The sequence below is a fragment of the Sinohyriopsis cumingii genome, chromosome 9 (assembly GCF_028554795.1).
Source record: "Sinohyriopsis cumingii isolate HCF-2022 chromosome 9, ASM2855479v2, whole genome shotgun sequence".
Classification (NCBI taxonomy): domain Eukaryota; kingdom Metazoa; phylum Mollusca; class Bivalvia; order Unionida; family Unionidae; genus Sinohyriopsis; species Sinohyriopsis cumingii.
The window spans coordinates 100,228,923-100,243,074 of record NC_142969.1 but is presented as its reverse complement, the minus strand read 5'-3'; the positions used below and the strand labels follow the sequence as shown (position 1 = coordinate 100,243,074).

The following is a 14,152-nucleotide window of genomic DNA, read 5'->3' as shown; positions in this document are numbered from 1 at the left end:
AGGATGATCATCGTAATGAGCTTTCTGATGGTCAAAATTTTGTACTTGCCCAATTAATCATTGCATAAAAGAAACTGATGGAAATACTAAACATGGCGATTCGAGCGGGATACGAGTTTGAAATGTAATTGGTCAGTCTGTATGAAAACTGAACGCCAGGACTAGCATTTTGCTTTTTGTGCCATAAACAGCTCTACAGTAGCGGCTAACATGCTAAATAGGACAAGGAATTGAACCAGGATGATTTCGAAGTTATATAACTCAAAACTGATTAACTTCAAGGATGAATTTAAGGAGGACAATGTATAGATCACTGGTGGGAATTGTTGCGAAATACCCATGTCTATCAAAGATCATCATATCTTTGCGGAATTTTCTTGGCCCACACGTAGAATCATTGTTCAATATGGTTAGGCATTACTGTGTATATAATCAAAATATTCTAGCTGTTTGAATTCATTGTAAAATAAGAGTATTTATATCGTGATAAATGCCACGGGTGCTTATTGAACGAGGACTAATTCAAGAGACCACAACAGCATCATAGTTTGTACATTAATCAAAAAATCAAGTTACAGTACAAGTGACATGGCAGGCTTCTAGCATTTCTTCTCTTCATGTCTCAAATGGATGCTTTTCTGTAATTCTGCATTATTTTCAGTTGAATTTTTCAATGCAGATTACTATTTTATATTTTATATCTGTTTATGTGTTCACAGATGCCTGTGCATATATTCCAGGCTTGATTCTGTGATTTTTGAAATCACTAAATTATTTAGTGTCAAGCCAGATTCTTCACATCATATTGTATATACTGTAAATATTGTACATAACAGATAGAAGGCCTCAAGGTAGATTAGTTCTGTAACTAATTGAGTTACCTTCTCTAAATAAAGTCTTTATTAATAATAATAATAATAATAATAACTCCCATATCTTTTTCCTTGAATGTCATATAATTACATTTTACATCTGTATAATTTTTTCATGCACACTTAAATATCACCTTGGTTAATGAAGTCCTGTTTAATTCATATCCATTATTTATTTGAAATGTTCTGAACTGTCAGAAAAACTATTGAAACTTCAGGAAAATAATATATAATGATCAAAATTTTCATGAAATCTCAAATGTTTTAGTCAATTTATTTTTGAAACCTCACAAATATTTCAGTGAAATGAAAAAGACTTAAGTGATGCCATCATGGAATAGGTTATGTATGCAAGAAAGAAAATGACGAGAAAAGCAAATCTTATTTGATAATGTCTGTCAAAATAAAATGAATGATCCATTAAAAAAATTATTGTGAATATTTATCATTAATTCCCAATAACGTCTATGAATCATTAGGCAGTTTAATAAAAATCTGAAGCAGATTTTTTATGGTTTAGGCAGAAAGCACGTAAAAAACCAGCCTGAAATCCGCCTCAAGTATGCCTGGGAAATTTCATACAGGATGGACTATTGTCAAATTCCATATGAACTATTTACAAATTCCATATGGACCATTACAAACTCCATATGGCATATTTCCCAATTCCATATGGACTATTCACAAATTCCATATGGATTATTGCCAAATTCCATATGGAATTTTAATTTTATTCCATATGGACAACCTACAGCGCTCATGGACTAATTTGCATATTACACCACTCCCTCGATAACTCGCGCACATTGGGGTCCAGAAACATCGACCGCACTATAAGCGAGGGGCGAGTTATCGAGGGACCTATAAAATAAGCCCAAAACCAATAAAGTGATTGACGACATAACGGAAAAATAAGGGGGGGGGTAGGCAGATTATACTGTTGAATATTCACTTTATAATCGTTCTGAGATTAACTGTTAATAAATATCTCTTCATAACGGTGTACTTTATTATTTTCTCATAGGACAACATTAAAAATTTCAGGATAAATTACAGTATATTGAGGCGATCATCGAAAACTATTCCACGTGGTTTCCGTTCGCTGAACAGGTGTACCACTTCACACATTGTGTACTACGTCACTAATTTTTATGTTGAATTGTATACATTCTAGTTTTATTGTTTGAGCCAAATTATAATTTTTTTTTACACAAAAGATCGACTCTTTTCGAGAAACAGTGTCGATCGAACGATAGACAGATAGATAGATTTGAATGCGATAGAAGTAAAATGGAAAAAAAAAAACAAGAGTTAATCAGTACTAACATATTTAATTGGTCTCAAATTTAAAACAACGTAAATTAGAACAAGTTAATACTTGCCGTTTGTGCCACGCTTGACAAATATCAATTCACTTTTTGAAAAAATCAGTTAATTTTTTTGTGTGTGTTACTCCTTGGTTTCTCTGCCGCCGAGCAAAATCCCTCAGATTTCTCAACTGCATGAGCTTTACGTAGTCAACATTTTGGGTCTCCAGCCACCTTATGGCAATATCAAAATATTTGCTTCCTGTGCAGAGGGGTGGGGGTGCAACATCTGTGTCTGCATCACTTTCAACACTTGTGTTATTCCAGTTAGAATCGTCTTCTGCTGCAAATTTGTTCGCTATAGAAATAATTATAGTTTCATCTGACATGTATGCGGCTGTAGGGCAATCATTGTCAGCACAAATCCACTCCTCCATCAAGAGAAACGCCCATCTCAGGACCATGAGTCTGTACTAATTTCTCCCAAACAGCCTCGGCATTAATGACATCAGTTTCACTGAAACATTCGAAGTCACTATCGTCGTCGTTGTCTCTGTTACTGTTTTGCTTTACGTCAAAGGCAGCTCCAAGACCCTTAATCCAGCACCCGAGGTCTCTTGTAATCGATTTTTGTTTTTAATGCAACAAACACTTCCCCAAGTTGTTGATCAAAACAAAGCCGGCATGTACATGTAATTAGGTTCTCACAGAAGTACTTAGGGTTTCGATGTGACGGTCGATTGACTCTTTTCATGTTTTCAATGAACAGAATATGTTGTGATTATAATGTTTACACTGAAACGGAATTAAAGGATTAGAACGTGACTTTCACACAGGAAGACGTTTAATTGGTGTTTATTTCATTCTCTGTTGCCACCTGTTAACATTTACCAGAAGTTTTCATTGATCGCTATTTCACCAGACTGTTTATTTACAGTATAATGACAACTATTTATCCTAAAAACTTACATAATATATGATATCTTTAAACAGAGGTCTCGCTAGGATTTTAAAACTGGGTCTTTCTGCCTCTGAATTCAATCACTAAATATCAGTATATTTTTTCACTCGGCCGCCAAGTCAAAGCCTTTGAACTAGCCGCCTAGCTGTTGCATCATGTTCTTTTTTTTTTTTTTTAATGTACTCTTATGAAATAGCAACAGTACATCAAAGAGTCTTTCAGTCACTGAATTCTGTCATTGTAAATATCAGCACAGTAAACTGATCAACACATTTTCCCACAAAGCAGGTGGCTGAAACAGGACCGGCAAATCTTTGAATTTTCCCGCGCACCTATTACATGCGTACGGAGGACTCCCGCCTTTTCTGCGTCCCAGATCAAAAATTGGCGTCCAAATACGCGTAATTAAGCGTTTTCGAGATCTCTGAAATTAATTCTTCTCTAGAACTTGCAAATTTCAAAATATGGATTATATTTTTACGGGCATTAATCACCATTTTTGATGATAAAACGAGCAATGTATCAAGGTTTAATTTATCAATTCTTATCGTAATTTTTTCATGTTCAGCATATTTTAAAGATATTTTAAATACATTTTCTCTGGAAAAAATCAGGAGCCAAGACGGACACCGCGTTATAAGCGGGATCGCGAGTTATCCGGGCACGAGTTATCGAGGGAGCGGTGTACATGGGATTTTCCATTAGAAGTACATAAGGAATCCATAACATTTCCATATGGATATTTCTATAAAAGTACATATAAATTCCATATCCAGTCCATATAGAAAATTTCATACAGGACCCTGCCTATTGAATACACCAGCAAGTATTTATTTTATTATATTGTTATTTTTGGGTTTTTTTATTTTTTGTCAGTACATATGGACAACCTACAGCGCTCATGGACTAATTTGCATATTACATGGGATTTTCCATTAGAAGTACGTAAGGAATCCATAACATTTCCATATGGATATGGACAAAGACATTGTATATGTAACAAGATATAAATTTCAGTGCATTTTATATCTAGTTTGTGGCGTCCTTTCACGGTGCCTCTGAATTTCTCCACTCCAAACCAATGGCTGCAGATACAAGTTTAAACAGCCAACAATGTCGTCAATAAAAAAAATCACCAAATGGTATATTTTGCCATCAATAAGGAAAATAAAATCACAGTTTGTGACATTGGCAAAGCCCTACACGATCCCAGAATAAACGTTTTACACATTATTTTTCATACTTTTAAGAAGAAAAAACAATTTTTTTGCGTACGAGAAAAATAAATATAAAATTTCAGGAGCCATGCCACAATCATCTTATATTATTCATGTATAATCTCTTCCCCAAAATGATAACAAACTTTGTACATTTTTTTCGTACTTTTTTTTGTGTACGAGAAAAATACATGCATATAAAATTTTGGAAGCCATACCACAACCATGTTATATCCGAATTTGTGTTATAACGGAGTGTGCTATTGCAGAGTCACGCTATACTATCTAGCTTTCATGGCACAGTACAATGATTCAAACCAATACCATTTAAAATTAATTAATATTCAGGTGATTTGGCATATATGATTTCTACACGTAATGGCAGTATTGGGGCTTTAAAAAGCATCATAAAAAGCAAACAAATGAAAATAATTTTAACTATGAGATCTGCTTTAACCTTGTACATATTTAGAGGGCACGAAAAGAAAAACGCACATGCATCACTAAAATTGGCCACTAGGACAGCATTTACCCTCAGGGACATATTTCAGGATGAAGTTCTAAACTCAACTGAAATCTTGATGATACGTCTTTAAACACAGTCTGATGTAAACTGGAACAAACATATGGCCACTAAAGTGGCAACATGCTCAGCCAATCAAATACAAGCAGTGTATCCCCCAGGGGTGTAAAACTGAGGGTTAAAAAAAAACCTTGGTGTCAGAACTGGGGGTCAAATAAAAAATGTGGGGGTCAAAAATAACCTGACAAATTTTCATCCAACTCATACTTTTTCAGCTTGAAATAGGATATTGCAACTTGCACAACATACTCTCTCTCTCTCTCTCTCTCTCTCTCTCTAAACGTACAAATAAACCAACATGCACAGTTAACAAACAAATACATTGTCCATTCAAAGAATAATTTTATTAGTTAATTTTTCTTTTAAAATTGTACTTTTAACAGTCTCCTTATAATCTTATTACATACAAGCCAATACAAAAAGCCTAATAAATCTTTTTAACCGAATGGCAGTCAATTTACTGCCTGTCATAAAATGTGTACTATCATCGGTTTCATTGTACTTCATCCTAGAACAAATTTATCCAAAAATGAAGGAGGCTAATGATTCATCTTGTTTTTAATAAGTTACACTTGAACTTTAAGGTCTTTCTTTTATTGCAGCAAAGTTAAAAACCAACAAAATCTGCAATGACCCCCTGACTATGTAATCCAAAAAAACGCATTTGTCTCGGCAAGTTTACTGATTTCTTTGTTGTGAAAGAATGTCTTGGGTAATAATGTGTTCTCCAGATATCTTGTGGCGAACGAGGGCAGATTTGTTAAAATTCTTAAACCCTGTCACGAAAGGATTATTCACTTCTGCAGTCTTCGCAATCACGCTATCAGAAGTCACACCAGTAATCCTAATGGATGTGCCGTATTCCAGTCAAGGGAATTATTTTCTCCATTTTTCATTAAAGTTAGATCCACAGTTACTCTTTTGAATTCTGCTTCTTTCACTTTCTTCGCTAATGATTTTTAGTGCACGACGTTTTAATGTGGAGATCATTTTCTAGTGCAACAAGCATTGAGGTTAAACATCAAGATGACATCTTGATGAGCTCAATGGAAATCGCGTGAGAGCTCGTGAGATTAGGGGAAGCTACTCTGTCATAACATTGCCTATGCTAGTCTGGTTCCTTATTTCGTATATTCCTTGCGTTCCACTCTGCTATATGAATCGAGGAGCCCAACACAGGAAGTAAACAAAGCGGGGAACCAGTCAATACCTATGCTTGAAGTATACACGATGCCATCCTTCGTCCAACACATTGGATATTAAATAAAAAATCCTGATTGCATTATGCGAATCCCTTGCATCAAAAAAATGCATGGCAACAAAATGTGTGCGTCAATTTTCTCCAGCGTGCCTCCCTGATGCACAAATGCGCGTAAAGGGAAACACTGAACACAAGTCACCTCATTAACCTGTGTGGACCTTGTTAATTACTGACCCAGCTGAGATATAAGCCCATGTTCCAAGTTTGAGCAAAATCAAATCAGAAATATGACCTCCAGAGTGATAATACACAATTAATGACGAAAAGACTAATAGCGCAGGGCCATGAACACATAAGCTACATTGACCTGACAAACACTTGAGCTAAAAATACCTTTCTATCATTGGCCTTCTCTGAACTTAGATCTCGGCAGCATGAAAACAGGTCTTGAAGTTGATCCATGCTATTTATTCAGTGGTGAACAATGCTGAACTTGTCGAGCTATCTCTTGAATCACCTCCTGTACAAAGCAAAAAATTAAAACAAGTGGTTAATCACGAAAAAGTAAAAGTCACTATGAAAGGTCTTCATTATCATAAATTAAATCAATTTCAAATGAATAAGGTCTCTGTACCAACTGTTTATTTAAAATTCCAATGTGAGTATGTGAGAAAGCTTGCCAGTAGCTTCTCGTGGGTCGGTGGTTCTTTCCATGGTTTTCCTGGGTTCTTCCTCCACGATTTTTACTGGCCATCAAGTATTGCCTATCTTGTGCTGAAAAATGCAGTTAAACCCTACAATAATAACAAGATTTATAATTCTAGAGGGTTTTGAAGATATCAGTCAATGCTACAAATAGGTCCAGTTTCTAATTTAACTGAGCCCCAATCTAAGAATAAATTATAAATCATTGTGCAGAGATTCTGACAGCCTGGTTTCATTTGAAATCAGATGAGAACAAAATCCTAGTTTCAATTGTGCTATGTCACTTGATTGTTTGCATTCTCCTCTTTATTTCCAAATGCATAGGCTATTAACCAAGCATCTCAGAATGCTGACAGAAATGAGGCATTATTTACTGAGCCATGCTGGACTCTAAATATGCAACCTCTTGGAAACTGCTGTCACCTACAGGTCAGATCCATCTGCAAACAGAGACCTTGATCTTGCAAATGCATAATATGCCAGCAGATCAGGGTCTATACTGCTTGTTCTACTGATTACTCCTAGTTCTGCCAGTGTATTACGCGATCACAGAGCTGGGTCTATGCAGTTTGCAGTTGGATCCAACTTGCATGCCAGTATATGAGAACTTGGCATTTTAAATGTTCAGACCATCGTACATTTCTGGTAAGATTTCCAATTAGGGAATAACGTCTCTTACTCAAAATGTTGGGTCCAATTTTATGATTAAGCATGGATCCCAAGTGGCTCACTAAACACTCTTGTCCTGTTTTTCTCCTGAGTTGCTTTGCCTGGTGTCTGACTCTGATGTCCATAGCTTTGTAAAGTGCCTTACTATGATGTCCACAGTTGCTTTGTTCAATGCCTTACTCTGATGGTTCTGTCTTTGATGTCCACAACTGCTCTATGCTGTATCTAAAAAGCTGCTTTGTACATCTTACGTAAAAAGCTGCTTTGTACAATGTCTTAATCTGATGTCCACAGCTGCTTCATAGTGTCTTTGATATCCACAGCTGCTTCATAGTGTCTTGCTCTGATGTCCATAGCAACCTCATACACTGTCTCTGATGCCCATATCTACTTTATACATTGTCTTACTCAGATATCCATGGCTGGTTTGTACACAGACTTTGATGTCCACAGCTGCTTTGTACAGTGTCTTCCTCTGATGTCAATAGCCGCTTCATAGTGTCTTTGATGTCCACAGCTGCTTTGTACAGTGTCTTTATCTGATGTCAATAACCGCTTCACAGTGTCTTTGATGTCCACAGCTGCTTTGTACAGTGTCTTTATCTGATGTCAATAGCCGCTTCATAGTGTCTTTGATGTCCATAGCTGCTTGAACAGTATCTTTCTCTTATGTCCATAGTTGCTTTGTAGTGTCTTACTATGATGATCAGAGATGCTTTGTGCTGTAATGTTCACAGGTGCTTTGTAGAGCATCTTTGATGTCCACAGCTGCCAGGTATATATATTATTTTCAGGACATGATGATCTATTGTTCAAAGTTGATATTTTTTCTCTGTTAATGAGTATGGAACTTAAAGACTGGACTTTTAATCAGGGTGATTAAACCTATAGAGGTGTAACACCAGTCCTATCTCTCAATACAGCTGAGACACAAGGCAAGGCCTGGTTATCAATACAGGTTTAGGCCATGCTTGGCCATCAATACAAGTGAGGTCAGGCCTAGCTATTAGAACAGGAGAGGCCAAAACTAGCTATTAAAAAAGATGTTGTTATAAGGTTTAATGCCATTTTTCAGCACAAGATAGGCTATGCATGGCAGCCAGTATAAATGGTGGACAAAGAATCCTGGAAAACCCAGGAAAAAACCACAACCCATGAGAAGCTACCAGCAAACTTTCTCACATACCCACAATGACACAACCCGAAACTCGAACCCATGCAGAGAGAGGTGACATGGTAGTGATCCATAACGGTGAGCTCTTTCAACCACTCTGCTACTCAGGGCCCCTAAAAAAGGTAGACCACACCAAAATATTATTACAGGTGTGAGTCTGTACCTGGTTATCAATAAAGGTGAGGACAAGCCTAGCTATCAAAACAATCAAACATGCAACTGACCAATTAGATGAATATTAACGTGGACTTAATTTTCAACACCTGTTTCTGGTCACCATCGATGTGGTGAATCAGTTGTCTTTATCATTATATTCACAACAATTTTCACAGAAAATTCATGCTACAATACTTCATCTCCACAAATGTCTCTAAATATTTTGAAGAAAATAAAATCATACCTTTGGAACATTATTCAAGTGTATCCTGCCATTATGATTGCAAGTTAGTGACCAAACTTTGGTAACCAAAAAGAGGATGACTGCATGAAGGATAATAAGCAAGTGTTCACCTAACAGGTGAAATTGTGGTTGCTCAATGGCTACAGGATTAGACTAGGGACCAAATGGTTGCAGGTTCAACTTCCACTAGATCAGTCTGACCTAGCTACTGTGGTATGTCCTTGGACTGCATACTATACTTGCCTCAACAGGATATAAACTAGAAAATGTTGCTATGACATAACTCTGGCCTCATGACCTCAGATGAACTACTTCCCAATATCTGCCTGTAAAAATCTGTTGTATATATCAAAAATGGAGTTGCATCCTAAATGGTTATGTAAAAATCGCCTCATTCTTGTATGTGCAGAGCTCATCAACAAAATAACATTAGAGATCTGTTCTCTGCAGTTCTGTAAATAGCTTCACACATTCCTATGATTGTTGTTTGTGATGGCCAATTAAGTTTAACACTGTATTTTGTAAATATAACCAGCTGTATAATCTTCCATCAATATTCAGAAGTGGGACTTTGAAGGGAAAAAAATCTGTGACTTTGGAAATATCTAAGGATAAATTTCACCTCAGAAAAATGAAGACTGACAAGACACTGTATGCTTTTCAATAAATAAAATTCAATATTTTAAAAATTAAATGTTTAACCCAAGTTTCCTCAGATAATCTTTTACAAAATATTTTTAAAGTCTGGTAGAAATGGATTTATTTAAACTGGGGAGGTAAATCCATGTGAAGTTTTTTAATTAACCCTTTTTAATATTGGGGTGAAATCAGTATTTAGTCATATTGGGGTGAAACTGGTATTCAGTCATATTGGGGTGAAATCAGTATTTAGTCATATTGGAGTGAAATCAGTATTTAGTCATATTGGGGTGAAACTGGTATTCAGTCATATTGGGGTGAAATCAGTATTTAGTCATATTGGGGTGAAATCAGTATTTAGTCATATTGGGGTGAAATTGTACAATGTAATACACAAATAACATTCCTCATCCATCAAATACAATTGTCCAAAATTTGTACAGATTGTCCAAATCTGACCTCAGTTCATAACCCCAAATCATATAATTTGAGGTTTACTGTTTAACATTACCAAACATTTCAGTATGTTATAATAATAATAATAGTAAAGACTTTATTTAGAGAAGGTAACTCAATTAGTACAGAACTAATCTACCTTGAGGCCTTCTATCTGTTATGTACAATATATAAAGTATATACAACATGATGTGACACGAAATAATTAAGTGATTTTAGAAATCAAAGTACCGTATATAATCGCATATAAGCCAAATAATTTTGGAAAAAATAAAGGCCTGGAAGAAGAGGAATTGGCTTATCCGTGGACCAATGTCTAAACATGACAGGTTTTTTGTCTTTTTGTTTACTGTAATGGCTGTAAATCTTGGGATATGAGACAATAATTTTTTCCAAGTCCTAAGACATAGGCATGTAAAAAAAAAGAGTAATTTTCGGTGACCCGACAATTATTAAACTTATAAAATACTATGATTGATTTTATTATTATTTTGCATGTGTATAATTTCTGATTTCTCCAACACAAAGTTAAATAAAGGTAAATACAGACTTCATAATTCACGGGCCGGTTGAGTTTACCAGGAAGACTATAATGTGCAGTACTTACACAGTGCAAAGCGTGCAGAGTGTCACTTAAATCCTTACTTTTTCCCAAGCATATTAGATGCAGATTTTTGCTTTATTCATTGTTTCGACCAAACTGCATTCTTCCAGATAACATTTAAGTTAGTCCCTAATAGCTGTTTCATTTATGTTGAATCATGTGTTCACGAGTTACTCATTTTCAATGATATAAGCGTTCCTACAAATTAAGGCAATATTTTTCAAAAGGTATGCACGTTTAATTGTACAAGGCACATAATTATCATAATTTACATGTTCACAAAGAGTGGTAATAATAAAGGCTAAAATTCTCGTAGAGATCAACTAAGATCAACATCAGTCAATTTTAGTTTTGTGTTTTAACTGAACAAACATCACAACTTTCCACACAATGGAAAGCTTGATGTTTCGGCATCTCCTATGTTGATAGTCAGTGAATTTATCTTTTGTTTTGCGACAGCAGTACAGGCCAGTTAATCATTAAAACCCTGATACTGGCTTGTGATAAGAGGGAATTTTGACCAGTAACCACACCAGTACATTGATGTGTAATTGCTTTTTATTCCATAATATTAGCACGATCAGCGAAGTTTTGTAAATCAGGGTGTAAGGCATACCTATGAACCTTTCTTACATGCAAGTATACACAGTATCAACCCTGGAACATATGCACAGGCATCTGTGAACACATAAACATACATAAAACATAAAATATCATACTGCACTAAAAAATTCAACTGTAAAAATGATGCAAAATTATAGAAAAGAAAGTGGTATTTATTTTACTAAACTATTCAACTGTCTAAAGATTTCATCAATTTGAGACACTGATTATGAAAAGAAGAAATGCTAGGAGCCTGTCTCATGTTACTGGGAATATTGTTCCATACCAGTGGATCAGTATACTGAAAGCGAATAATCCCTTCTTTGGCCTTGGTATCATGTAATTTTTATTTTTTATGGTCATTAACTTTGGAGTACCATCAGCATCTCTGTTAAAGATATTGCTTAGATAGACAGGAATGATTTTTCTAGATACTTTTATACATCAATTTGGCCTTTCTAGGAGATATTCTTTCATGTATAATTAAAATCCTTATATTATTTATTGCATCCTTGTCTATACACTGATCTAGAATTAAATGGCAAGCCCTCTGTTGGAGTCTTAAAAGTGTTATGTTTGAATTAGAGGTATTACCACAAATTACATTACAACGGTCCTGATATGCTGAATATAACTTTCATAAAAGATGACCTTATACTGACGAGGATAGTATGTTTTGATTTTCCTCAGTAGCCAAAGATAAGAATTAACCTTTCTTGAAACATGTTTAACGTGAACAGACCAAGTAAGATTGTTATCAACGAATATACCAAGAATACAAGAGGTCATATTAAGGCTCATGTGACCAAAGAGATTCTTAGTACATATTGCCAAAGTGATTTTTAGTGTGGGGAAAAAGTTAAATATACAGCAGTACCAATATCAGGTTTCTAACTAGTAATATATGGGGGGGGTTAGTTTTAGAAACAGGCATTTGAGAGACAGATGCGGGTAAAGCAATGATAAATATGGGCAACTGGGTCAGCTTCATAGAAATTAATGTTAAGCTGGGTGTGAGAACATGTCAACAGCAAGTCAAGTTTTTGGGGAAGAAAAGAAAATCTCAGCCCAAACTGGTCACAACAACACAACTGAACGTGTCAAAAGTTTAAACCCACTGACTACTTCTATACAAAAAATCAGGTATAAGGCTAACTTAAGATGCAAAACAGATTCCTGGAGGGGGGTCAAGAAGAAATGGAAGTTTGTTACATCAAAAATTATCATGTAGTCCATGTGTGTCCTTGACTCAACAATTCTTACTAAGAAGGAATAAAAAAAAAATTTAAAAGATGTTTACCAAAACTGCCACTGATTTTGAAACAAGGTCAGGACCAACGATATTAGTGCAGTTTCACAGGAGTGATTCTGTGGAAAGACAGATTTATAATGAATAAGATCGTAAGTGTTCAAATAGTTGATAAAAGAATCAAGCACAGGTTTTTCTAGTAATTTGGAAAGACAAGGAAGGACAGAGATGGGTCTAGTCATTTACATCATCTTTTGTTCCCGCTTTATGCAATGGTGTAACCATGGCAGTTTTCCATGTTTGTGGAAATTCATTAGACCTAATACTTTCATTTCAAATGAAAGCTATACTCTATAACTGCAGATGTAGATCCTTTTAGCAGCCTTGGTCCAATCATATCAAGTCCTGTAGCTTTACCATCATCCATTTCTTTTAATACAGTTCAACACAAATTCAGGTCTCATTTCAGGAATTTCAAACTTTATATTGTTTGGTAGTTTTAAATACGTGTATTCAGTTTCTTTAATATCTGCATGTAGTTCAATTAATCACCAATGGTCTCCAAATGAAATATATTCAATTGTTTATCGATAAATACAAATAGTCACATATAAAATTAAAAATATTTCAATAATTTGTAGTGGCTGTCATGGTGACCAAAATTATTCTTACAAAAGACAAAATTAAAAAAAAACTTGATGGAAGAATACTTTATCTAAGTAATATTTTTTGCTTTGTTTTGTGTGTGCATGTGGGGGGGGGGGTTGTCTTGTTCAGCAAGAAAAAGCCAAACATGACAGTGTATTTGGTAGATGAAGAAATCATGAAGAACCAACGACCCTGGGGAAGCTACTAGCAAACTTTCTCACATACCCACATTGGTTGGTTGGATACATGTACTCACATGTGATAGAGGAGTGATGCAAGTCATCTGTCAAGATGAGGGCCTCGGACCTTACAAACATCTCAGGACCCCTTTATCCAAATAAAAACATTCATTCTTCAAAAAAACAAAATGGTATCAACCAGTTTGACTAAACCATGAAAGAAAAATTATATTTATACACACAGATTTACAATGATATTGACTATGTTTGCATGTAAACAGAACAGTGTTCATGCAATGACCCCACTGGAGGAACAAAAAAATCAGACAAATAAAATTTACTCACTTATGGTAGATGACACTATAGTCCCTGATGCAAATGTTTGCCATGATTTTTTCACCAACAATACCACAAAATTAAAAGAAACAGTTATAGAAAACAACATTAATGAATTGAAAAAGTTCTGAAGCAGCTAAATCTCTAAGGAGGTATGTTTCTCTATCCCACCAGTATAAAATAACTTTGTTAAAAAATGTCTCAGTGAACTTGATACCAAGAAAGCTACAGGACTTGATCAGATTATTTCACGACTCATTAAACGACTCACTTCTGCCTCTGCTATTTTAGATAGCATAACATTCATAATCAAGTATTGCAACCTCATCTGTCCCCAAAACATGGAAAA

General features: G+C 35.2%; 1 protein-coding gene across 1 annotated transcript in view; it reads right to left on the bottom strand.

Annotated features, from left to right (window-relative positions):
* The window catches only part of LOC149792343 (serine-protein kinase ATM-like), a 360,810-nt gene that overhangs the window by 337,608 nt on the left and 9,050 nt on the right, over positions 1 to 14,152 (bottom strand). The window contains exon 2 of the mRNA XM_089970917.1: positions 6,535 to 6,661. Within this exon, the coding sequence (XP_089827043.1) occupies positions 6,535 to 6,603 (69 nt within the window). The 5' untranslated portion in view covers positions 6,604 to 6,661. The remainder of the gene's footprint in view (positions 1 to 6,534; positions 6,662 to 14,152) is intronic.